Source organism: Perissodus microlepis, chromosome 7 (genome assembly GCF_051167445.1).
Source record: "Perissodus microlepis isolate ML-2025 ecotype Zambia chromosome 7, ASM5116744v1, whole genome shotgun sequence".
Classification (NCBI taxonomy): domain Eukaryota; kingdom Metazoa; phylum Chordata; class Actinopteri; order Cichliformes; family Cichlidae; genus Perissodus; species Perissodus microlepis.
Window position 1 is genome coordinate 431,843 of NC_140467.1, and position 27,766 is coordinate 459,608.

At 41.4% G+C, this 27,766-nt stretch overlaps 1 protein-coding gene across 1 annotated transcript; it reads right to left on the reverse strand.

Annotated features, from left to right (window-relative positions):
• Positions 1–540: 540 nt before the first annotated feature.
• Positions 541–27,766, reverse strand: cbln1 (cerebellin 1 precursor). The gene is made up of 3 exons (XM_084932660.1): positions 26,992–27,766; positions 25,672–25,791; positions 541–2,738 (listed from the first exon to the last, which is right to left on the reverse strand). Exons 1-3 carry the CDS (start codon positions 27,247–27,249, stop codon positions 2,541–2,543), a joined length of 576 nt encoding a protein of 191 aa, XP_084788786.1. The 5' UTR covers positions 27,250–27,766; the 3' UTR covers positions 541–2,540.

The following is a 27,766-nucleotide window of genomic DNA, read 5'->3' on the forward strand; positions in this document are numbered from 1 at the left end:
AGCTCATTAGAGTCTGGAGAGAAACGAACCACAAAACCTTAAAAATCAACAGAGTGGGGAGAGAAAGAGAGACAGAGTGGGGTGAGAGAGAGTGTATGGGCATAAAAACACAGTAAATGGAAAAGGAGGAATGAGAGTGAAGGACCAGGGGAGACAGAAAGGAGGACAGAGGTAGTGGAGAAGAACACCATCAAGCAGATTTCAGTGTGTGTTTAAGGTGACTCACTGAAAAGCTCCATACACGCACACGGACACACACATGGACGCACATGCACACACACATGCACACAGACACACACGGACACACACACGCACACACGCACACAGACACACACATACACAGAGACACACACGCACACATGCACACGGACACACACACGCGCACACATGCAAACAGACACGCGCACAGACGCGCACAGACACGCGCACACGGTCATATACAGTGAACACAGCCCACCGTTAGACATGTCATCAGGGATCAACGAGTTTCTGCTTGTTTTTCAAGACTGAACAAAATAAAGTACGAGGACAGGCTTAAAGTAGGTTTAAGAAAAATAAAAGTACCATTTAGTTTTATTGATTTCTTCAGAGCAAATAAATAAGAAAACAGTAGATAAATCGATTTGATTGATTCATAAATCAAATATTGTCATAGTCTAAATATTCACATGTAATTTACAGTCAAATAATAATAATAATAATGATAATAATAAAAGTACCTTTTAGCTATAGTTTATTTTATATAAGTAGTAGTCTCAGCTTTTTAGCCACAACTTGGTTTGACCCAAAACAAAAACAAGAAGCATGTTTTCATCAGAAGAGCAATGGCAGCCTCAGATTTCCACACAATCACTAAGTTTCATTTAGAATATTTTTTTCATTATATAACACTGAAGTACGGAAATACAGATACTGCAGTCATCAACCAGATTACGTTTTCAGTATTAGTATTACCATTATTTTCATCTTAAAACCAGGAGAATAGAAACGGTGGCTTAGATTTCATTATATTTATATATCCATTTGTTTCTCATCATATATATATATATTTATAATTTTGTAAAGTTGAAGGTTGTTTCATTGTCCACAGTCCACATTGAAGAAAAGCAGGAAAGGATCCGTGCTAGGAGGCAAATGAGTACAGCAGCGGATAAAGTACACACATGAGGAAGGGAGGATGGAGGGGATAACAGAGGTGTGCTAAAAGGAAGCCAAATCTGCACTTGTGGGTAAACAGCATAGTTAAAGAGGGAAAAGGGATCCTACATGGGGATACTATATCTAAAAACATGGCAGCAGTGACAGGGAGGAAGCAGACTGACTGTACGGGTGAAAGGACAGGTGCACAGAAGCCTGATTCAGAGTCGTGATTAAAACAGTGAAGGAACAAAGTAAAGTATTACTTCCTGCTTGACTATCAGTGTTCGGCTCATTAGATATAGACACCAGAGATTGATGGAGAAGTATTGAGTACCTGACTAGAGAGTGGAGACGGTTTATTAAACTGAACTGTTCTGTCATCTCCTCCTGTCTTCTACTGACTTTTGTTCTCCCCAGTTGCACTTTGTATACAAGTTTAATGACTGCCTACTAATGGACCACGAGTCTTAGTGGGTGAGGTGGGGGCACTCGGATGAGTGTAGAAAAAACTTCAGTTTATTGTAGAAAAATGTTGTTGCCTAAACACACACAGCAAAGTATTTAACCCATGTTTTCCTAACCCTTGACCCCACTGCTACGAGTGCTGAACCATAACCATTACAAAGCGGAATCCCGCTACGTGCTAAATATAATGAAGAGGAGAAACAGATGTGTGTTTAAAGAACAAATGGTGCATTTATTGTAAAAGGCTCGTGATTATGATGATAAATAAAAGGTTAGCCCCTGATTCTGTGATCAGACTTTACTGTTTACACTCTAAAAAGTATAGTTTGGCTTCAGGGGAAGAAGCTGATCCAAAATCAGTGGCGTTTATGTCGAGCATGAGAAGAACACAAACACACATATGGGCACAGTAAACTGGGGTTAGCGAGGAATAGTTGCTCAAGTAATATTGGTCAAAGCTTATGCTGATGGTGATCGATGAAGAAATGATGGGACTGTGGGGACAGGAGGGAGGGTTACACGTGGGCTTCAGAACACTCTGGACCATATCGGTGATCGATTGCGTCTGTCAGCAGAGTATAGAAAAGGTTTTGGCTGTCCAAAGCTGCAGTCAAGCCACGAGGAAACAGAGGGAGGAGACGGATGCATGAAAGGATGGATGAAAAGAAGAAGCAAAGTGAAGAAGCTGACCGTACACTCTCATGTGCCGGCTCTGTAACTTTCTCACATCACATCACGCTCATATCTCTCTAACATCTCATCCTTCCTCTGCAGCGTCCCAAACACAAGTCTGTTGTCATGTTTCCCTCCCATCTTAACCATGTCCTTTTTCTTCTTCCTCCACCTGCCTTTTCGTCATCTTCCTTTTGCTTTCCAGCTTCCACCAGCTCGTCCTCCTTTGTTTCCATCCCTGCACCTCCTCCTCCTCTTCCTCTCTACATGGGGAACACCAGGAAGCCTGAGAAGGTGGAGTATTTCCATCCTCCCATTAGGTTTCCTCTCTCCAATTTGAGGTAGGCCCGGTCTCCCTTCTCCATCTGGATCAGAACACCATTGCTGGCTGCCTCACGCGTCACGTCCTGGTCCCCGGCAAATGCCGAAATCACTGGCCAACCGTTGTGCATCAGGCTCACCTGGATGAAAAGGACAGACGGCGTATAGAATGAAGAGTGTGGAAAAGAGACAAACAGTCCTCAAGTTGCTCACAGAAGCGGGAACATATGGCACGGCAGACTTCCAAAACACTCAGTACAATAATGATGCTTCCATGTGGACTAACAGCATCGTATTTCTGGACTTTTTAGTTGTCATATTTTAAAGAGGAAACGCATGCAATGATTTCATTTGAAGCTTTGTGCTCTGCACATTATCCACCTGTAGAAAGACTTAACAGAGATATGCGCACAAACACTCACACAGTGTCTGATTCAACAAATGTTTCAGTGGGGAATAACATCTTCTTCTTCTTACAGAGAGACGAAGCTGTGAGCACTGTGTCCCCTCCCTCGCCCGGCCCGGGCAGTGTTCAAACCTGACAACGGCTTTCATCGCTTCGCTTCTGAGCTACAGCAGAAAAACAAGCGCTCCCTAGATATATGTTTCCCCCTTACACTTCACTTAAACAAAATCATCGATTCGTTCTACCTCTGGTACCTGCAAACGTCTGTTTATGCAGGAACACGCTTTATAAACCCTGTGAGATTACAGTCCTGTGAGAAGTCTCACTGCAACCTGATAAGAGAAGCAACACAATGTTTCTGCTGTACTGCCTTTCTTCAGGTTCTTGTACAAGTCTTGTTTTTTACAACACTAGGGTGGCTGATGTGAGTTTATGTCATGCTCCTATTTTAAAATACAATCATAAGATGTTAAAATGTGCCTAAAACTAATTATTTTCTGCAGGAATCACTGACATGAAAAATAGATTTTTCAGCATAAAAAGTATTTATTAATGAGAATAATAAAAAACACTGCCGATAGCTCGGTCTCTAGCTTACACCAGCAGTATAGATGCGAGACGCTTTCACCAGGCTGTGTGCAGTGAAGCTCCTCACCGGGTGAAACTGTCAGCCTGGAGTTTGACTGTTTCAAAAAAAGAGAAAGTGAAGCTGCAGGAAATGTGTTGGGGTTTTTTGGTCACACCAACACAATTTTCTTGCATTCACTGGATTTCCCCCTCTATCCCAAAATAAAATTCAACTTAAAAGTTTGCTTTTTTGACCTTTTCTGATCTGATGGAGACCCAGAGTACACTCCAGAGGCAGATGTGCAGGCTACTTAATAATCTAGGAATCTATTGGAGGCTGGAAATGTCAAAGAATGACCTTGGAAGGGCAATCAGCCATCGATATCTTATTTTTCTCCAAGTGAAAACTTTATGGTCACACCTAATACACAAATTAGTAAATGTAACAGAGTATATTGTATCTGAAACTGGTGGACAACTTCTTGGATGGCTAGATGGATTAAAAGATGGACTGGGTACTTTTAATATTCTTCTACCACACGTTCCTTTAAAACTCCCAACATATATTGTCATCTGCCTCCTGGTGCACAGAAACAATACGCTAGCTGTTCGTTTCTGTCCAGGTCACTCAGGTGTAGTAGTGTTTTCATTTTCAACGAGCTGACTGCAGTTTGAAAGATTTTGATTCCTTAAACAAACTTCACACAGGCCACGTTACCTGTCTACATGATCTTTACGGTATGGACATCAGGAAGAAAAACTCAAATTTACACCTGAGAGCTAAACATGTCAAAATATTTCTGTTTGCTCTCGAGGTAAAAAACTGTAAAACTGTCACCAACTGATGGAACACAGTCATAAACATCCCATAATTATACCCTTATCCAAGTCAGCCTGATGGTCAGGAGAGAGTGTGTGTGTGTGTGTGTGTGCGTGCGTGTGTGTGTGTGTGTGTGTGTGTGTGTGTGTGTGTGTGTGTGTGTGTGTGTGTGTGTGGGGGCAGGAGATGGAGAGCCTGTCAGAGTCAAGGGCTCTCTTGGCCCAGCACTCCTCTTAATAGCAAACTGAACATGGCGACTCAGACTGTATCTGCATGTGTAGGTGCGTGTGTGCAGCTTTGAACAGTCAGCTTTGAATCTGATGGAAAATACTCAGACTATACTGAAATTATTTTTTTAATTGTTACAAAGGAAACGCGGCACAGGTCATGGACAAATTTACATTTCACTATCGGCTGAAAACGCAGTCGCTGAGTTTATTATACCAGATAAATATGAATTATGTGCTTTTACATTTAAAATGAAGTATTAGCAGAAAGACAGATTTGTTGCCACACGTAAAATATCACTCTTAACCACTCACTAAAATAATCGTAGATCTCAGGCTAATATATGTGAGACATTGGACAGATTTCAATTTCATAAAATTGAAATTTCATCAGTAAAGCTGAAATTAAATTCAATGCTGACACCAAACATTTTTTTCCGTCTCTGACTGTGCTGTACATCACAGTAACAGGGTTAGGGTCATGTTTGGGTCATGTTTGGGTTATGGTTGGGTTTAATTCAATTCAATTTTATTTATATAGTGCCAAATCACAACAACAGTCACCTCAATATCTTTATATTGTACAGTAGATCGTACAATAATAGACACAGAGAAAAACCCAACAATCATATGACCCCCTTGGGGTCACTTTGGCGACAGTGGGAAGGAAAAACTCCCTTTTAACAGGAAGAAACCTCCAACAGAACCAGGCTCAGGGAGGGGCGGGGCCATCTGCTGTGATTGGTTGGGGTGAGAGAAGGAAGACAGGATAAAAGACATGCTGTGGAAGAGAGACAGAGATTAATAACAGATATGATTCAGTGCAGAGAGGTCTGTTAACACATAGTGAGTGAGAAAGGTCACTGGAAAGGAAAACCTCAATGCATCATGGGAATCCCCCGGCAGCCTACGTCTATTGCAGCATAACTAAGGGAGGATTCAGGGTCACCTGGTCCAGCCCTAACTATATGCTTTAGCAAAAAGGAAAGTTTGAAGCCTAATCTTAAAAGTAGAGATAGTGTCTGTCTCCTGAATCCAAACTGGAAGCTGGTTCCACAGAAGAGGGGCCTGAAAACTGAAGGCTCTGCCTCCCATTCTACTTTTAAATACTCTAGGAACAACAAGTAGGCCTGCAGAGCGAGAGCAAAGTGCTCTAATAGGGTGATATGGTACTACAAGGTCATTAAGATAAGATGGGGCCTGATTATTTAAGACCTTGTATGTGAGGAGCAGGATTTTGAATTCTGGATTTAACAGGAAGCCAATGAAGGGAAGCCAAAACAGGAGAAATCTGCTCTCTCTTTCTAGTCCCTGTCAGGACTCTTGCTGCAGCATTTTGGATTAACTGAAGGCTTTTCAGTGAGTTTTTTGGACATCCTGATAATAATGAATTACAGTCGTCCAGCCTGGAAGTAATAAATGCATGAACTAGTTTTTCAGCGTCACTCTGAGACAGGATATTTCTAACTTTAGAGATGTTGCACAAATGGAAGAAAGCAGTCTTACATATTTGTTTAATATGTGCGTTGAAGGACATGTCCTGGTCAAAAATGACTCCAAGGTTCCTCACAGCGTTACTGGAGGCCAAGGTAATGCCATCCAGAGGAAGAATCTGGTTAGATACCATATTTCTAAGATTTTCAGGGCCGAGTACAATAACCTCAGTTTGATCTGAATTAAGAAGCAGAAAGTTAGCGGCCATCCAGGTCTTTATGTCTTTAAGACATTCCTGCAGTTTAACTAATTGGTGTGTGTTATCTGGCTTCATGGACAGATAGAGCTGGGTGTCATCTGCATAGCAGTGTAAATGTATGCTATGTCTTCTAATGATGCTGCCTAAGGGAAGCATGTATAATGTAAACAGAATTGGTCCTAGCACTGAACCCTGTGGAACTCCATAATTAACCTCAGTGTGTGAAGAGGACTCTCCATTTACATGCACAAACTGGAGTCTATTAGATAGATATGATACAAACCACTGCAGTGCAGTACCTGTAATACCTACAGCATGTTCTAATCGCTCTAATAGGATATTATGGTCGACAGTATCGAACGCTGCACTGAGGTCTAGCAGGACAAGCACAGAGATGAGTCCACTGTCAGAGGCCATAAGAAGATCATTTGTAACCTTCACTAAAGCTGTTTCTGTGCTGTGATGAGCTCTGAAACCTGACTGAAACTCTTAAAATAAACCATTCCTCTGCAGTTGATCTGTTAGCTGTTTGACAACTACTCTTTCAAGGATTTTTGATATGAAAGGAAGGTTGGAGATTGGCCTATAATTAGCTAAGACTGCTGGGTCTAGAGATGGCTTTTTGAGTAAAGGTTTAACCACAGCCAGCTTGAAGGCCTGTGGTACATAGCCGATTATTAGAGATAGGTTTATCATATTTAAGATCGAAGAATTAATCAATGGCAGGACTTCTTTGAGCAGTTTTGTAGGAATGGGGTCTAAAAGACACGTTGATGGTTTGGAGGAAGTAATTATTGAAGTTAACTCAGAAAGATCAATTGGAGAAAAAGAGTCTAACTTAACATCAATGGTACTAAGAGTAGCTGTAGATAATATTACATCTGTGGGATGATTATTGGTAATTTTTTCTCTAATGATAAACATTTTATTTGTGAAGAAGTTCATGAAGTCATTACTAGTTAACGTTAAAAGGATGGTTGGCTCAACAGAGCTCTGACTCTTTGTCAGCCTGGCTACAGTGCTGAAGAGAAACCTGGGGTTGTTCTTATTTTCTTCAATCAGTGATGAATAGTTAGATGTTCTGGGTTTGCGGAGGGCTTTCTTATGAAGCAACAAACTATTTCTCCAGGCTAAATGATGATCCTCTAAATTTGTGACACGCCATTTCCTCTCCAGCTTACGAGTCGTCTGCTTTAGGCTACGTGTTTGAGAATTATACCACGGAGTCAGGTACTTCTGATTAGAGACCTTAGTTTTCACAGGAGCTACAGTATCCAGAGTCGTACGTAGTGAGGAGGTGAAATTATTAACAAGATAATCAACCTCTGTTGGGGTAGCGTTCAGATAGCTGCTCTGCTCTGTGTTGGTATTGGGCATTGAAGATGATAACAGTGGGTGGATTATATTCTTAAACGTAGTTGCAGCGCTTTCAGAAAGACATCTACTGTGATAAAGTCTACTCTCCACTGCTGTGTAATCAATTATTGTAAATGTAAATGTTATCAGGAAATGATCAGACAGGAGAGGGTTTTCAGGAAACACTGTTAAATGTTCAGTTTCTATGCCATATGTTAACACAAGATCTAGAGTGTGATTAAAGTGGTGGGTGGGTTCTTTTACAGTTTGAGAGAAGCCAATTGAGTCTAATAACAGACTAAATGCCATGTTGAGGCTGTCATTTTTAGCATCTACATGGATGTTAAAATCACCCACAATAATTATTTGATCTGAGCTCAGAACTAAATCAGATATAAAGTCTGAGAAATCAGAGAGAAACTCTGTGTAAGGCCCAGGTGGACGATAGATGATAACAAGTAAGACTGGTTTCTGAGTTTTACAGCTGGGGTGGACGAGGCTAAGCATCAGGCTTTCAAATGAATTAAAAGTCTGTCTGGGTCTTTGGTTGATTAATAGGCTGGTGTGAAAAATTGCTGCCACACCGCCCCCTCGGCCTGTGCTTCGAGGTTTCTGGTAGTTAGAATGACTCAGGGGTGTCGATTCATTTAAACTAACATAATCATCCTGCTGCAACCAGGTTTCTGTAAGGCAGAGTAAATCGATTTGTTGATCAATTATTAAGTCATGTACTAACAGAGACTTGGAGGAGAGAGACCTGATATTTAATAATCCACATTTCACTGTTTTACTCTTTGGTTCAGATGTGGATACTGTATTGTTCTTTCTTTGTGATTGTTTATGTTTAAGTTGTTTGTTGCTGGTTTTTAGTTTGTTCTTTGTCTTTTTGGAAGCTGACACAGTCTCTATGGAGATGGGTTTTTGGGGGGGTAGCAGGAGGAGAGAAGCTGCAGAGAGGCGTGTAAGACTGCAACTCTGCTTCCTGGTCCCAACTCTGGATAGTCATATTTTGGGGGGTTTAATAAATTTGTCCATATTTCTAGAAATGAGAGCTGCTCCATCCAAAGTGGGATGGATGCCGTCTCTCCTAACAAGACCAGGTTTCCTCCAGAAGGTTTGCCAATTATCTATGAAGCCCACATCGTTTCTGGGACACCACTCAGACAGCCAGCAATTTAAGGAGAACATGCGGCTAAACATGTCACTCCTGGTCTGATTGGGGAGGGGACCAGAGAAAACTACAGAGTCCCACGTTGTTTTGGCAAAGTTGCACATCGATTCAATATTGATTTTAGTGACCTCCGATTGGCGTAACCGGGTGTCATTACTGCCGACGTGAATTATGATTTTACTGTATTTACGTTTACCCTTAGCCAGCAGTTTTAAATTTCCTTCAATGTCGCCTGCTCTGGCCCCTGGAAGACGATTGACGATGGTTGCCGGTGTCTCTAGCTTCACATGTCTGAGAACAGAATCACCAATTACCAGAGTTTGACCCCCGGCGGGTGTGTCGCCGAGTGGGGAAAAACGGTTAGACACATGAACGGGTTGGTGGTGTACCCGGGGCTTCTGTTTAGGACTTTGCTTCCTCCTCACCGTCACCCAGCCGCCCTCTTTCCCCAGCTGCTTGGGGTCTGCCGGGGATCAGCTAGCGGGGCCTACGCTATCTTCGGCTGCACCAGCTACAGGGGCCTGGCTAGCTACGGGTGAATGTAGGGTGCAAAGCCGAGTCTCCAATTCAGTAATCCTGGCCTCCAGAGCTGTAGCTATACTACATTTGTTACAAGTATCACTACTGCTAAAGGAGGCCGAGGAGTAACTAAACATCTGACACAATGAGCAGGAGGGACAGGTGAAGAGGCCATGCTGCTAGCGAGTTGGCTACAAGCTAAGCCAAGCTAGCGAAACAGTACAGAGACAGTGAGTGAATACTTTGGCTATAAATTAGGTAGTGAGTACACAGAGAGTGAGCTTCAGATGAAGCACGTGAAGATTATACTATGAAAAAAAATGTATCTAAAAGTTTTTAACTAAATTGCTAAGCAGATAAGCTACTCAGAAACACCACTGTCTTTGAGCAGAAACAGGAAGTGATACTCTACCACAGAGAGAGCGACACCAAGTGACAGCGCCCCTGTAGCTGGTGCAGCCGAAGGGTTATGTTTGGGTTAGGTTTGGTTCATGTAAGGGTCATGTTTGGGTTAGGTTTGGTTCATGTAAGGGTCATGTTTAGGTTAGGTTTGGTTCATGTAAGGGTCATGTTTGGGTTAGGTTTGGTTCATGTAAGGGTCATGTTTGGGTTAGGTTTGGTTCATGTAAGGGTCATGTTTGGGTTAGGTTTGGTTCATGTAAGGGTCATGTTTGGGTTAGGTTTGGGTCATGTTTGGGTTAGGGAAACCAAGATGGAAGCTCAGTCGCCAAAGGCGGCCGGGCTTCAATGCACAGGCCTTCCTTAGTCTCCACTCAGGGGTCCACATGGTCCCACTACAGACCTGTAAGAGGGCTTTATTCCTCATTCACAATTGGGGATATCAGTTGTTTTTCAGTTGGATTAGAGGAGGAGGGATAGGTGAGGGGAGAGAGAGAGAGAGATGGAGAGCAAGGGGGGAAGGGAGGGAGAGAAAAGGAGAGAGAGGGAGAGAGAGAGGGGGGGGGAGAAAAAGGGAGAGAAAATGAGAGAGAGAGAGAGAGAGGAGGAGAGAAAATGAGAGAGGGGGGGGGGGGAGAGGGGGAGAGGGGAAAGGTTAGGTTTAGGGCTCAAATAAATCCCAGCATGGCATTTGGTGAGGTTAGGTTTAGGATAAGTCTCAGGGTGGGATGTTAGAACAGTGTGTGTTGAATGGGACATAATAGCACTAGAAACACATATAGAACAATAACTATGTACATCACACCAGACTTGTGTTTTTCAACATCCTTTTTCATTCAGTCCTTTGGGATACATTGTGTCTAATTTGGCAATCCAAACCTTTTCAGCCCTCCTCCTCTGCTGGACTGACCATCTGGGATTTGCCTGTATCACAGTCGCCTTCACAGATTCCCAGCCATGAGATACAAAGTGTCTCACCAGGTACGTATGGGTGTTCTTTCTCTTTGAGATATTGTGCCTGTGCTGTGTGAATCTGGTCAACAGTGTATTACGTGTCTCCCCGACATACTGGATACCACATTTTGTACAGGTGACCAAGTATATACAGTTTTTAGATCTGGGAGTGCCTTTGCACTGTTAGGGTTAGGTCAGGGTTAGGGGGGAGACTAACCAGAGGAAAGCAATGGAGGTGTGTCGGTATGAGAGGAGAGTGCGTTGTATGTAGCCGTCTAACCTCAACTTTGAACATCCAGTAAAGTTTCAAACAGCAGTCAGAACATTAAATCACTTCAGCATCTTTGCGTTTATTGAGCTAAAAAGATATTTTCCAGTGATGAAGGACTGAATGATGTATAAAAAATATTAAATATAAAGTCTGTAAAACAAAACTTTTGCTCAGAGGTGATCAGATGTAAAACAGCAGCAGGTCAAACTTTGACAAATGTATCCCTAACTGTGGTTGATGGCCTTCTAAGATTCACTCACAGAATCGAAACTCTAACTGTATTTCATGGATGGCATCCATTCATCTGAGACACTGCCTCAGTGTAATGCTTACATTTAAAGAACATCATGTACACAATAAAAATATCTCTATGAACAGCTGATACGCGGACTGATGAGGCAATTTTTGAAATCGAATATATACGCCGGGGATGCACAATCTAGACATTTTTGCTGATAACCAGTGATTTCCTTTGATATCTGGTGACACTGTCACTGACACCTTCAGTACTACACCTTCAGTATGTGTCTAACTGGAGGTGAAGTTTTGCATTTGTATTGCAACTCCAGACTGTGAAAAAGAAAAACGCTGCATTAGTGCATGCATTGATTGATTGTAGTCATTACTCTGTTTCCAAGAGTCTTCAATCACTGAAGAGAGATGAGCCTGGATTGCTTCAACACAAATATACTAATATCAACACTGGATCCCATCCTGCTACGCAAGCTTCATCAATATCTGCATCACTTCAACTGATCTTTGAGTGATAATGTCCAAAGGAAACAAGTACAGAAGCAGAGAAATCTAATGCACCTCTTACTCGGAAACATTACTCTTCGTTGATGCTTGATGAATGTATGAACTTGTATTTTTATGTACCAACTCTTTCTTGTTTCAAATAAAAAACATCAAGTACTTCCTCCACCATGTCAAAAATCAAGCTGGGCCCAGTATACTTAGAATACAGATGAGGATCACAAAGCTAAAGAGAACATTTTATGTGGAGAGATGCATCCAAAGACTCCGGGTTAGCCTTATTAACCCTTCATATCATAATATAAAATAATCATTAGAAGGGGGGAGACAGGAGAAGGAGAAGAAAACCAGGCAGAGATATCAGGATGGGAACACACACAGACGAACAACAGATGAAAAGTAGGCCATTAAACACAGGAACAGGCAGAAAGACAGCAGAGACGGAGGGGGGACATGGTTCGTGTCCAGTGTGCGTGTAATGCTTCCAAAGAGAGACAGAGATGGCAGACAAGGAAAAGCCAGCATCACTACATCACTCCGTTACCCTCAGATAAACACAAGAGCACACACAACTACCCAGCCATTCAACCAAGTCACTCCTGGGGACACCTACAAACCAAGCCTCCATCCCTCCAGTCCCGCATGGTTCCCCACATATACATGAAACACACACGTGATCTCTCTTACTGTCAAAATGTGTTCCCCTGCTGTCCCTGCAGACTTGCAAAATTCAAACATGGGCAGGCTTTTCTATGAGTTAGAATCGGGGTGGGGGGCTGCACATACTTTGTTAAAACACAATGACAGGACAATGAGGGGACAGTGCCAAGTGGGCTTGTGTGATTTGTGTCCAGCCAAGTCGGGCTCCAACATGTGAGACACAAGAGCAGCTAACAAATCATTTGATAGCTTGATGATGATTTTAATTCAGACTGTAACACATGAGGTCTATGAACAGAGGACATATGAATAAAGTCATGTTTTCAGATTTGGATGTGTTTCTGTGTTACAGGGTCAGTGATGTATGGTTCTAATAAAGCTGTGACAGTGGCTTTGGAAGGATGAGACTGCGGTCAGCACACACACACACACACACACACACACACACAACTGTACACATTAAAAAAACGCATTGGCTGTGCTTCTGTGTGGCCATCTACCCACCCCACCCTCACACTCAGCTACACCTACACCCATTCAATTAGCAGCCATAAATATAAAAGCATGATAATAGGGCTTCGCGTCATGTCAGGCCGCGATCGATCTGCATTCATTAATGCATAAGCACCAATTAACTGGCTGAGTAATGGAAAGGAGAGACAGAATAACGAAGGAGAGTGAGAGAAGAACGAGGAAGCGCAGAGAAAGGAGAGAGAGACGGCTGCACTGGCAGGAGGATGTCGGAGAGGGCCGAGAGGCAGCAAAGACAGAATCTGTCTTTCTCTATGCAAATAGAATTTGTCTGACGTCTCCGTGCTGCACTTAATGTTTAACGATGACATCCTGTTATTGCATCATCAATTCCTGTCCGGTTGTCTGTCTTGACATGACAATGATACTCTTCTGGTTGTCCCCCACCCTTTTCATCTTTCTTCTTTTCAACACGTTTCCTTTTCTCTCATCGGTACATCTTTTGCTTTCCCTTCTTTTTCCCCACTGGACCTTTCACATTTTCATTTGCATCCACACATTACAGAGACAGAGACAGAGTGGTGATACATAAGCTACATAATGGTGCATCTGTCTGAGGACTGTGACACCTCCGTCTTTAAAACAGCAAGTTTCCAGAGTTTTCTGAAGTTCCTCCAGGGTCATTGTGAAGATGGCCAAAGACAACAAAAACAAAAGAAGGCTGTGTGCCTCAGTGGGTAATGTCAGATTATAATATTATTTTATGCCATGTTAGACCCTTAATTAAAGATGGTGAATTATTATGTAGTTTTAGTTTGCATTATTCTCCTGAATTAGAAGGTGATAACTATTGCATTTGTTAAGCTGATTTGCATTACATTAGACTGCTGGTTTATTGTGAATGAATGATATTGTTTTATGATGCATTATACTGCTGAGTTATGAGAAATACTGTTTGCAGAAAGTCATCGCCTTATTTGTCTGATTAGAAGAGAACAGAACATACTGGAGTTTTCTGCCCCATCTCAGCAGGAGCAGATAAACAGGGAGCCAAGGTCGTAGCTTAGGCACTGTGTGAGAGAAAGAATGTGAATGTTTAGGCTTTTATGATTAGGTGGGGGCCACTAGAGGCTATAAGAGTTTGATCAATGCTCCACCATTTTGAGATCTGATGCTGTCTGCGTACGGTGTCCATCTCCCACGCGTGTGATCATTAAAATCATCGTTTGACTCAACCTGGCCGGACCAGTGTTGTTATTGTGGTTTTTCCTCTTGTATCCATCCCCAATATTTGAATCCGTAACAGTAAGGATGGATAAGATGGATATTCTGTATGCACTCTAAGTCAAAGTGCGTGCCTCTGAAATCATTTAGTGGTAATATTGTTTGAGAAACGTTGAATATATTAATTGGCCCACTCCTATTAGTTAGCATCCACCCATTCATTTCCCTACACAGCAGCATGAGCAGAGAAGCTTAGACGTCCCCGTCCACCTCCGCCAAGCCGAGCAATGTCATCTCTTTCAAACTAGAGGAATATATAGAAAACAAGCGAAAGAATTTGGTCGGAGTGCAGAAGAGGATTTACGATGAGGATGGGATTCAAACCCACACGTACAAAGCACAACAGATTAGCAGTCCAGCGCCTCATCAGACACCTTCGGTCCTTCGAGCCTGGTTCTGTTGGAACTTTCTTCCTGCTAAAAGGGTGTTTTCTTTGCCACTTTCACCAAGTGCTCGCTCATAAGGGGTCGTCAGACTGTTGAGCTTTTCCTCCATGATTGTAGCATCTTTATCCTTTAATAATGAAAATGAAGCACCTTCAGCTGATTGCTGTGATTTGTCTCTGTGTAAATAAAACAGAATTGAAATGGAATTTAAATCCAAAGTAAATGTAAACAGGCAGTCTGCCCCACCCACAGCCAGGATAATGGAATAATCCTGAAGGGCTCTGCTTTCTCTGTGAAGGATGTTGACACATTAGCACATTAGTCATGACAAATGAACAGTATGGAAACAACAGCAGTTCCTGGTATAACACAACATTAACAGAAGGACTAGTGATAACAACCACAATAGGAATATTCATAGATAATTACAGCAGTACCACTTCTTAATGGATGAACAGCAAACCTGAGGTTTCTGGCTAAACTCAGTAAATTGATCATTTCCACTATCATGCTTTGCATTTTGGTCGAGAAAGCTTTCACTGTTTCACAAGCTGAATCATTATGTGAATGTGGAGCATGTTTGCTGTTATTTAGGTCATCTCTGTGTGTTTATTTTGTGCTATCGACCATCTTCTCTATTTTCAGATTTTCTGCTTTTGTTGATGCACCGTTTCATTAGATTTTGAGGAAACAGCAGCTGCTTTCTCGAATACAATAAGGAAAAGGAATCTCAAAGTGGGTAATGGCTGTGTTTTGTAATCATTTAAAAAAGGCATTTTTTACCATTCCAGATGAAACATGTGCATAAAAGGAACTCGGAGACAAAGCTGTGTGTGCACAGCGACCGTATGCTGCTAATTTGAAGTTACGATTGCGAAGCGAGCAATCAAGAGTGTACATCCAGTATAACCACAGCATTATCGTTCCCAACATACGATTTGTCACAGTCGCCGGTATGTTACGCATTGGGATGACAACGTGTTGGTATAACAGTCATATATTAGAAAAAGCACAGAAAGTTATTGTGTAGTTATTGTTCACTCTGATAACAAATAATACACAAAGTATTCTAACACACCAGAATTGGCCTCTCCAGTCTTCAGATGTATTAACTCAGTGATCACTGCTGCTTCTTCTCCTTTGCCAGCTGTCTGACTGTCACTGTCCTTAATTTCTGCTTCAGTACGTCTGATTGTTTTCGTTTGGTAGCAGGAAGCCTCATTAGGAATGAATTTCCAGATGCCATTTTGAAAACAGGCACAGAAGAAATGACTCACTGACCAAAGCAGGTACAGAACTTTTGAAAGAAAGCACACAAACTCTGTGGTCGCAAAGTTTAACAAAAGAACTATTTGACCCTATTTCAGCATTACTTAATTACTTTTACATCTTAACATGAAGTCTTTTTGATCCTATTTTCTGTATTAAAGGCTCAAGATAAGGAAACTAGCAGCTGTTACACCACATTTTGTCACAGAGACTAACGATGTTTTTCACCTCAGTCTCATGCTAAGCAGGTTTGCGGGTGTTCGGTAACGGGCCTCTGGGGTCATCTCCTGGCAGTTCAAACTTTTAATACCCAGAGAAAACCAAAATGTGTAATCTGTTGTTGGCGTCTACCACCAGAGGTGGAAAGTAACGAATTACATTTACTTGCGTTACTGTAATTGAGTATTTTTTTTGTGTATTTGTACTTTTTAAAGTCATTTTTCAAGTCTGTAATTTTACTTTTACTTAAGTATATTTTTTAAAAGTATTGTAGTTCGCTACGTTTTCAATCACACCCATTACTGAGTAAATTAAAATTTAAAAAAAACATTGCGCTTTGGAAATACTGCAGGGAATGATGGGTAGTAGAACAAATTGGCGCTAAGGTGACGTTAAAGATGGAGTCTGACATCGGTGTTACGGATCCAGTGAAAAAAGAAGCCCCGTCGAATTCTGCTGACCCTGAACTCGAAGAAACGGATGTGAACCCCTGGCCGTATTTAAGGGACCATTTCGGCTGCAAGTGCAAGAAAGGCAACAGCTTTATTATGCAGTGTAAGCTGTGTTTGCCCAGAGAGGCCGAGTTAGCAGCTTTTAAAAATTCCACATCAAACCTGCGCAAGAGGTAAGTTAAATACAACTCGTACCGTTATGGTAGCAAAAAGGCTGTGTTCAAATTAATCACATTACGTTAAGACATCTGTGAAGAACACAGTGTTGGTTGGTACTAGCAACTTGCTGTAATCGGGCACGTTGTTGTCCACGCAACTTACATTTTTTTTACTGGGTTGGTAAATTGCCAAAAGAAAATGTGTTTACCTACGTTTTTCCTGTTTGTTAATAATAATAATTTATTTTAAAAAATAGTTAAATTAAAGACAGAAGCGGCTACTTTCTTACTTAACCCACACATGTTCACACTGCAGGCAAAAGAATAACAGAGCGCTCACTTACCTTAGATTAGTCAAAGACAGCTGACTTCTGTTACTTGTTAATTAGCACTTGCAACCTCCCGTTAACTAGCCTGTTACTGTCCAATAAAACAAAACACGAGGTATATTGGTATAATTTACCAGCGGTAGCTATGTAATGCATTGATGTCTTATTAGGGACGTCAAAAAACTTTCTCTCAAACTTAACACTGGCCTGCCTGCCTCAGCTGCCTGCGAGCGTCTCTTTAGCTGTGCTGGACTACTGTTCACTGCAAAGTGAGCAAGGATGAGCTCTACTGACTTTGAAAATCAACTGCTCCTCAAAATTAACAGGAGGTTCAGAGAGTAACACTCTAGGATGGATACAAAGGAACTTTATTCTAGAGGTACAGTAGGGCAGGGCCAAGTTTAAAAAATTAAAAATCATTTTTAAAGCAGCTGCCGTTCAGTTCAGTACTTGTTCTCTTATTTGACAGTTTAGAACACATTCTCATGTGAAAGAATGATATGGTTTTGTATTGAAAACACTGTGATACCTGACAGTTTGGTTGATTGGTTTGGTGACCATTATCCATTTTCATGTATAGACTTGCAGTTTAACTGCCACTGCACTTTCATTTGTAAAGTTTTTCTTTTCACTAAAAAAGAACTACTTTGAGATTTATATCCACTGTCTTTTTTTGCACTACTCAGAAGCGGCTGTCCTCCTGCTGACAGAAAAGTAACTATGTAACTTTTACTCTGAGTACATTTTAAATGAGCTACTTTTTACTTTTACTTGAGTACATTTTTAGACAGGTAATTTTACTTGTACTTGAGTAAAATTTCAGCAAAGTAATAGTACTTTTACTTGAGTAAAATATTTTAGTACTCTTTCCACCTCTGTCTACCACACTAACTTTATTTGTCCCGTCACACTGAACTGTGGGACCGTTTGGCTTGGTCCGTGTGTTTCATTGAGCTTGAAGTAAACGTGTTGTCTTCACTTCACCTGGCTGTCCCCATTACTGTGTGTGTCAGACCATAAAGTATATCACAGCATCGTTTGACTGTCGTTATCAACCTTTGAAGAAAAAAAGCTGGGTTTCTGTGTAATCAGTTATATTCATATACGAACGCAGTTTGGAGACATCCAGTTTGCTGCAGCTGTGAGTGAAATCTTTGCACTGTTTGCACTGTTAAGGAATACTTAAAGAAGTGCTAACAATGTGTCCCAAGTTAGCAACAGACTTATTGTGATGAGGATTGGGCTGATAAGGCTGCACTGACGGCATCACTACAGCAGCTGCTTTACTAAAGGAGTCAAACACACTGAACAGCTCCAGATAGAAAGAATCCTGGATTTCCCTGGAGTGTTTTATAGCAACATTTACCTTTTTTTACATAGAATATATAAAAGAATGACCAACATTTACTGAAAATGCTACATTTGCTCTTTCATCTACACAGTTGATGACAGAATCTAAACACAACATAATATCAAATATGATTGTCATCATTGTTACATTAGAGGACAGCGATGTTAGAACTGATAGCAGCATATTTTTCCTGGGCGCTGTTCTGGCACTCGTACCAATTTAATGCAAGTCTCATTCGAGTGGGATGTTTTGGGGTATTTGTTGATGTTTTCTGACATGTTATATTGTAAACAATCAATGAATGATGTCTGAATGCTTCACTTTGAAGAACATGGATTGGCACGTGCTGCCTAACTGTCATCCACTGGCACAAATGACTGTTTTCTGTTCAAAGCACTCTGAAAAGTTGATTTGGTGCTTTTGTAAAGGGTTTCTGTGAAAATGATCAAAAAATGAAACAGCATTTATTCAAAGAGATGGAGGCAACCGGAGCAAAGGTCACGACTGAACTGTGCACACACACAGACTCACACAGGCACAAAAACAGATCTTAACAAATGTCAGCAGATCACACCCGTCTTCATCGATACTGCCTGGGGGAACAACATCATTAATTTGAGGAAACCGCTGGGCAGAGCCTTCAACTGTCTTTTTTTGTTGTTGTTGTTTCCCACTGGTGAAAGTCAGAAAAACATGCAACTCTGGATCTGTTGCCAAATGTCAAACCACATGAAAGATAATTAAGACAGATCATCTGAAAACTCCAACAAGACCAGATGGTCCTATGAGTCTCTAATATTTATATTACACACACCATAAGCCAGAGGAAATTGAATATACCCACAATTCAGCTACTTAAATTATTTATACCATGCAATAAAACACAGAGTACAAGAAAGACAAACGTCAAAATCAAATAAAAACTGAATATAAAATTATACCGAGCAAAGCACTGAACCTCAGACTAAGTGCCCATCATATCATAATGCTACAGACAGTGTGTACTGTCTGTGGTATTAACACAGCTGCCCTGTTTCATCTTGCAGACGTGCAGACACACACCTTGCGTCTGCTAAATGCAAGAGTTGTTTTTACTCTGGTAATTAACAGGAAGCGGTTTTGTGTGGTGCAAGTCCAGCCACGAATGGCTAAAAGTTTTTTCCTATAATCCTGAGTGCTAAATTTAAATATTGCTCTTTGTTTAAAGAGATGTCAGTGAGATATGTAAATATCCCGTCTTTTCACATTATGTCCTAATGACTCATTTGTTACATCAACCCTGTTCGATTTAAAGAAAATGAATATCCAAAGAACGCCCGACTCCTCCTCTCTTTCACACATGAGCATGAATTCAGTGCAACCTTTGCGAGACTGAGCTCAGGTTCATTAGATAAATACGACACCAAGCATCTGGCTGGCAGACTGTGTGTCACTGTATAAATCTGTGTGTATCACTTCAATAGAATCAAGTTGTACCTGCCACCCTTTTGGTGGGAAAAAGCAAATTCCCCACAATGTAATAATATAAGTCATTTAATTGAAAGGATAAAACTGTACTGTCCTCTGACGCAGTGAAAACAAGGGTGTGTGTGTGTGTGTGTGTGTGTGTGTGTGTGTGTGTGTGAAATATAAATGAAAAGGAAAAGCTTAGAAACATCTTCTTTGTTATTAGATGCTCACAATACAGAACATTTTGAATATATGTATTCTACATAAACCATAATATTGTGTAGCTATTAATTACCTCTCACATTTTAACGATGTTCTGTATATTCGCCTGTTTATCGCTTTTCTCTGGAAGAACGCAGTGTTTTCTAATCAAATGCTTCATCTTTTGACAATCGATACCGCCCAACCAAACTCATTAAGATGTCAGAGTGTGCAAAAAACGAATACATGGCAAACGCTGAAAGGTGACTTTCTGTTTGACCTCCTGGCATATTTTTCATAACACAGCCAAAAGGCATAGCTCTGCATTCTTAGATTCTTATTAGTGTCGGCTGACTATTGATGAGTATCAGTTAATTGGGAAATTTGCATGATCTGTAAATTATAATTAGCATAAAGTCCAAGAATAAAAATGGGTGAATCTTTTGTGCCACACTAATGCAGAGCCACAGCGGCTTATTGAGGAATGTGTCTCTTGCTTAAAGCATCACCGTGGATCCATCCTCACTGTTATTAACACCTGGCACAATTGTTTTTGGCTGGCAAGATTTTTTTCTTCTTCAAACACTTCTATGTTTTCTCACCTTTTATGGGGCATTTAAGTGTAACAGAGCCAGATGGAAGCTTAGGAGACCGGAGTGACACAGGTCACAGGTTCACCGCTGGAACAAAACCAAAGCACAGACACGTGTGTGCTGTAACCATGTAGCTAACAGGACGCTACCAAAAATGTATGTTGTTTACAAATGTTGTGATATTTTCACATGAGGGTGGCATTGGATCAAGATCACCCAATGCTTGGGGGAAGACGTGTGTATCAACTTAGTACAATGTGGTGCCTATATAGGGTGGTTTTACATTACAGTTGAGCCCTGAATCACAAATGCTAATGGTGGTACCCATTTGGCTTTAAAACGCAGCTGATCACTGACATTTGTATGTGTCCTCGTATATGTACGCTTTATATAAAATTTAATACAGTGATTTTTAGATGACCATAACGGCTGCACTGGTGTGAAACAGTAGACCGGCTGATTACCTGTAGAGCAATGCTTACCCTTGCCATACTTTCTAAGTCAAGAAAACCTAAGAACAGATAAGATGTTTATTTATGTGGCTTTGACTCGCCTCTCATTTCCACTGCATGAAATAAACACTCTCTGAACCAGGAGCAGAAGCCTATCGTATTTCTATTATTTATTTGTTATATTTCATGCAGTTCATTCTGTTCATGGTGCAACAGATCCATGTGCAGTACAGTCTGCTCCACATTAATGCTAGGTTATCTGGGTTTCAGTCTATTCTTTTAATTGAAGCTACGTAGTTTAACTTTTTCCCATTTCCAGTAATAAAATCAAATAAATATTATCATCACGGTACATTGTGCACCATAATTATAATGTGTATTTGTTGACCTTTATCGGCATTACCACTAGTGGTAATTTACTGTCCCAATCCTTGTTGTAGTGTTTAACACTCTACATTAGATACACTTTGAACAAGTGACAGGTGCTAAATGGCTACACATATATTACGTGTTGGCGCTACACTGGGTGCCGGGGCAGCCTTCGGTTTGAAACAAGCTGTTTTAGCTCACTCCTTCTAAGGCCAACCGCCCTTTTTTCTCCTGACCGGCTCCACCTTACAAACACACAGAATATGTGAACAGCGGATGGGTGGTGCCTTTAGTGGTCAACGCCAGAACTGTGAATGAATGAAAAAATACTTTGACATCATCCAAAGTTAAGAAGTGTTAAAGACTTTAAAGTTCAGTCATTAAAAACTTCAGCCATCTTTCATATGGGCGTCTAGCATTTTAACATAAAAGCATCAAAGACCACTTTTTAAACAATGTTTGTACGCTTGTTTGAATTCAGTGCTGCATAGTGTCAGACGAGGCAGCAGGCTCTTTCAGGCCCTAGCTTGAAACTACGACCGTTTGCCATTTTCAGAAATCATTTTTTAATCTTTTTGGCATGATAATTATTCGCCACGTCTTAACACATACCTCGGTTGAGGTAACGTGGCCTCCCATTTTTGTGCTTGTGTCTAATAAATGTGTTATCTGCACTGGAGAGCAGCACGGAGGAGTCACACGGAGGAGTCACACTATATTAAATAAACTGTTTGAGGATATTTAAGTACGTTTAGAAGGAATGTGGCTTATGCAAATGTTCATCTCAGTGGTGTGTGCACGTATCAATCTTTAAAAGTGTTTTTAAAACAGAATTTGCCAACACTTTAATGAAGTGGTGCTTCTATGGCAAAACCACTTGAGACATGACTAAAAACTATGGCCTTATGTAACGCAGTAACATGTATACTGTGAATTTATAGATCATATATAAATATTCTTGGAGTGTATAATTGTCAAAATATACTCCTATTTATCTAAACAGCTTTTTAATACTGTACGTTCTAAAAAAACAGATTTGACCAAATCTGATTCAAACTATGCTCTTTGTAATATCTTATTACATGTTACTGTGTAATCAGAATAATTACTTTTTAATGTAACTAATAGCAGCACTGCTCAGAATATGAAGCAGTTGAAATATTTAACGTTTTGCTTCAAATGCAATTTTTTACTTTTAAGCTTAAACAACTGATAAACTGGCATTCTTTATAATATCATTCAGATAAATGTGATTTCATGTGTCACAGTAAGTGACGACAGTTACCGACGGTGATGGTAAACATGCGTCTCAGTGTCACTGTGGATGTGGCAGACTAACGTTATATTGGGCCCCTGTGGTCTTCTTGCTAAAGGGAACACAGTGACTGGGTTTTCTGTACTGCATGACTTCTGAAATCGTGTTGAGCAGCACTTCTGTACATTTGCTCTCTGTATAGCAATATAAACATCTGTATATAATCTGCTCCTATTGCACTTCTGATTAGATGCAAACTGTATTTCGTTAGCCTGTATTTATACATGTGTAATGACAATAAAGATGTTTTATTTGAATGACCCCACTCACTTTAAGCTGAGAATAAAAAACGTTGCCTTGGGAATACATGTAGGTGTGTTAGGGACATGTGCAACTACTTGGTCGAAGAGCTATGTGTAGAAAGGTAACATTTCTTGTTATTGGGCCGTGTGCTATGAGCAGCTTGAAGTCAAGCCTCTGGGTTTTTGCTCTAAATGGGAAAATCAAAGTAACAGAAAGGCCTATAATACACACAGCGTGAGGCATTTTAGCTGTGTTCTTTGTGTCACTTTCAGAGCTACAGGCCGGCTTTGACTTGAGGCTTTTATGAAAGCTACTTCTGAATATGCTCACATGCTTAAAATACTGCTGTAAAATATCCCCTTTTTACATTGTAAAACCAGATGGCAATATATTTTTCATAATGCTCTGCTGGATCTTTTACTAACAAAAACTATAGGTCGCTAAAATGAATATCCAGTGCAAACTTCACAGAGATAATTGAAACCAATTTTTAAAACAATGCAAACATCTACTTAGTAATAACAAGCTGTTGATAATAGGCTGTGATGCTGTGTTTTGATAAAGTTGCTGCGCAGTGGTCAAAGAGCTTATTAACCTCTGTTTACTACCTCCAGTAATTTTCAATATAGATTATCACGTCTTCAAAAATGCACAAAAAATAAACATCTAATTGAAAATCAGCCCACTGAATCTGAGAGGACTCAGAGTCTACCAGCACCTTGTGTGAACGTCTTATTGATATTTGAGTTACAGATGTGAAACATTCAGAATTCATGATGTGGAATTTATTTCTTTTATTTGTTTTGAGTGCTGTGGCACATGCTGCAAATGCAACTCATTTTCACAAGTGGCAAAATATTTCATAGCTATACAGTAAGTGATTTTTATAAACACTGTAAATAAGCCCCCTATTAGCCGACATGGATGGCTGGAGCGATACGAGTTCCCTTTAGATGGGAGAATATGCCGCGTTTCATTTTCCATATGTATTTTTAATTTGGAGGCATAGAGCAAAGACACCCACATTACCTCTCTGAACCTCCCAGATAAACAGGCAGATCCGTGCACCGGAAAGGACTGATGAGATGGAACAAAATGTTTATCCTTTCCTACATGTATGCTGCATTTGCTAATCAATAGCGACTCGTGATATTTGGCTTTTTCCTGTCTCATTTGCTCGTTTTCTTCCCGTTTGGTCCATTATGTCTCCTTTTCTCTTTCATGCATTCCTGTCTCTCCTTTCCATTTCTATCATCCCCCATTTTCCTCTCCTTTGTCCTCTCACCCCTGTGCGCCCACCCCCTTCTTCTCCATCCCCTTGTCCCTCTTTTTTTTTAAATTTACTCTCAACTGCTCCTCTTTTCCTGCTGTCTTTCGTCTCCTGCATGCACCACAGTAGCTGCCTCTAAGGCAATCAAACAGTGGGAGTTTTCAACACAGCAGATGCGCTGGATGGATGGGAGGAGGATGAGTGGAAGAGGTTGAGGGTGAGCAGCACGCAGGCTGGATGCTTGGAGGAGAGAGGACAACCTACACTGGTCTATTTTATGTCAGAAAGCATGCCAGAACAAAGCTTCTTCGAATCATCCACAATCAGTTTTCAACAGTTATTGATTTTAAAATGTTTAAGACTTCAGAGGGCTTATATTGAACAGGACTTAGCCCAAAGTGCTTTTAAAACTCAAAGTTTTTACTTTTATATCTCGTAGCTATAAATGATAATGTGGCAGTACCGAGAGTCAAGCGTTTGCCATCCAGCATCTTCTGCATACAGGCACACACAAAATGACTGGGAGCATGTGGCAAGCCCGACGCAGCTTTCCCTCTCAAATATTGCCCGCTCTCCTCGCTGCTGTTATTGTTGTTTCTTCCACTGCCATGCTAATTAATGCAAGACTCCAATAATAATGTATAAGTAGCAAAACATAATGCCAAAGCCTCAGGGGAGCGAACAGCATAATTACACAACGGATTAAATTGCAAGACTTACATTGTAATTAACGCTGTGTGGCTTGCAAAGCATCATCACGCGCATGTTAAATGTTAGAAATGGGACCGCTTAAGAGCTTCCTATCACTTGACACATCAAAAGAAATGTGGAAATTACAGCTAAGCTATAAGAGGAGTTATTAGTGGGAAAAAAGAAGACTTGTGACGGACCACACTCCAGGCGGTGCATGCGAGTGAGGGTGTGACAAACAAATAAATAGTTGTAGTAATAAATGTTACTTCTACTTAAAACCTGTTTGTGTGTGACGTTGTGTGCTTGAGGGAGAAAATTAAAATGCCTGTCTGTGTTTGCTCTCTTCAAAATCTCTTCTAAATAATCAAAATCTTCCTGTTGTCTCATTTTGTCAGGGAAACGGACAGAGGGGGACGTTGCTGTCCGTGGTGCTGAAAGTAAAGACGCCGGAGCCACGCACCCCTCGCGCTCACCACAGCAGCCCCGTCCTCCTGCTGGTTACACGGGCTTCATTTGGCTCCATCCTCTGTGCATGTATTGATTAATTATGATTGGCCCAGCAGGTGGCGGAGGGCTAGCTTTCACACTATTAACGGCGGCCTCTGCTGTTGTTGTCTCTGGAGAAAGACGTCTCAAACATCTAATGACCGACGGTGCAGCTCATGTTCGACTTATATGGGCAAGAACATCCAGCTGTCACGCAGTGTGGTCGAAAAGCAGAAAAGCACAGGTACACACACACACACGACAAATACACAAACAGGCGTTACCTGTATAGTTTGGCGATTGTAGACTTTAACTACGTGGAAGTTAAAACTGTAAATTCCTTTCCGTGGTGCAATGAAGTTACTTCTCTCTTCGTCAAAATTCCTCCCAACATTTACAAGAACCTGAAAGACAGACAGACAGAAAGAAATTCACTGGTACAAGCGCTTTGTTATGCTGTGCGAAACACAACTGCAACCAACTCAAAGTATTTTTATTTCAAAACTGACTTGACAAGGAAACAAACTAATTTGTGCTGCCCTTTGTGAGAAAATGGATTCTTATACAGACAAATACTTCATCCAGAATGTCTTCTATTGTTTATTTGGTGTGGAATTGACTAATCCATTCAACCCACGTGTTTCTGGAGCAGACATCCTGTTAAGACTCTTGTGCCCCCCCACCAGACCACACACTCAGATTCACTCATGTAGATGGAAAACTCTCTGCTTTTTATCGGGGATTTTTCTCCTTGTCAGAACTTCTAAACTTTATGGGGACTGGAGGGGAACTTGATCGAGCTTTCAAATGAATTTTTCAATTATGCACTCCTGCAGCCAAATGTCTGATTTTATGGATGGAGGCGAATTATGACGTGAAATTGAAAGGCAGTTTGAGGGAGAATTAACCTTTAACGGCAGCCGGGTAGGATCTCACTCTCGTGACCTTCCCTTACTAAATTATTTGGAGAGATGTCAGTTCCCACATCCCACCCCGTCAGCTCAAAAAGTTGAGATATTGAAAAGCCTTGCACACCTGGCTACACAGCCGCTTTACCAATAAAATTTACTACCTAAAAAATGAATCCACAGTCTGTTTCTCCGGCAGCCAACACCACCGGAGACACGATGCATCTGCACACAGCTCCGCCGCTGTGGTATTATCTATCCCCCAAGTTAACCCGGATACTTGTTTTTCGTCTTTCTAATGGTCTTACGCAACATGTCTGTTGACTAAGTGGAGTATTTATTGCGCACAGTCTAAATTCGTAGTTTGCAGGAAGGCGAAGCGGAATATCTGTGGTGCTCTAACGTGCAGGGGGAAAATGCCAGTTTTATTCCTGACGCCTTTGTGACATCGACTAAATTATATTTTACCCCCACCCCCGCCATCAGTAGTAAAAACTGTCTTCCCAGCATATTAATACAGTTCACCTTCACCAGCACGCATTCTATAGTCTACACAATAAAACAGATCATCTGAAACTTTTATGTCTTACAACATTCCTTCTTCAGGTTGTAAGAAGATTAAAAACAGACAAACACTGAGCTGGAATCTTTTTTTCCTTCTCTCTGTCACATTGGACTGTATCTTTTGTCTCCTACCCGATCGAAGTAGATGACCATAGTCCGGTTGCTCATCTCGGAGGGCTCGTGGTTGGTGTTCCGGACTGCGGAGAACGCTACCTTTGCGCTTCCCGAGCGCACCGAGATCCCGAGCGCTGTGCCCGTGGGGTCCGAGGTCGGGTTGGAGTCGCACACCACGAGGCACTTTCCCTCCAGGACGATTGGTTCCGTCTCGTTCTGAGCGCGGACCGGACTCGCCGCAAGCCACACGGCACTTAAAAGGCAAAACGCCAGCATGCCGGAACCGAGCAGTGAACTTGTTCAGGTCGTCTTCACACCTCAAACCGGAGTGGGTCTATTCCCCTTTAAAAAAAAAAAAGTCAGGTAGGAAGAGTTTCCCACTGTTCCTCGATTAACCTTAAAATGTTCGTTTTACAACTAGGTGCAACTCCGCTTTCTTGGATTTAATTAGCCTAACGTGAACTCCCCGGCGGAGTGTCTCAAACCCAGACAGTTTAGTTTTAGGCGTCTCTGCTCCTTTTTTTCAACAATTGCTTTATTAACCCGTATCTCCAGGCGAGTCCCCAGTTTTCACCTGTTCCTTTCCTGTTTTCCCACCTCTCGGCAGCTTATCTGTCACTTGGAAACACAGTAAGGGAGAGTCGTGCGCGCAGCGGAAGGGCCCTGGACGAGTGACGAGACAGCAGAACTCATAGCGCAGAGGGGGGAGCTCCGTCTGCTCTGTCGCGCGCGCTTGAATTATTGATATGTGGGATATGAGAGTTTCAAACACAAAAGGCTCAGAAGGGACGCG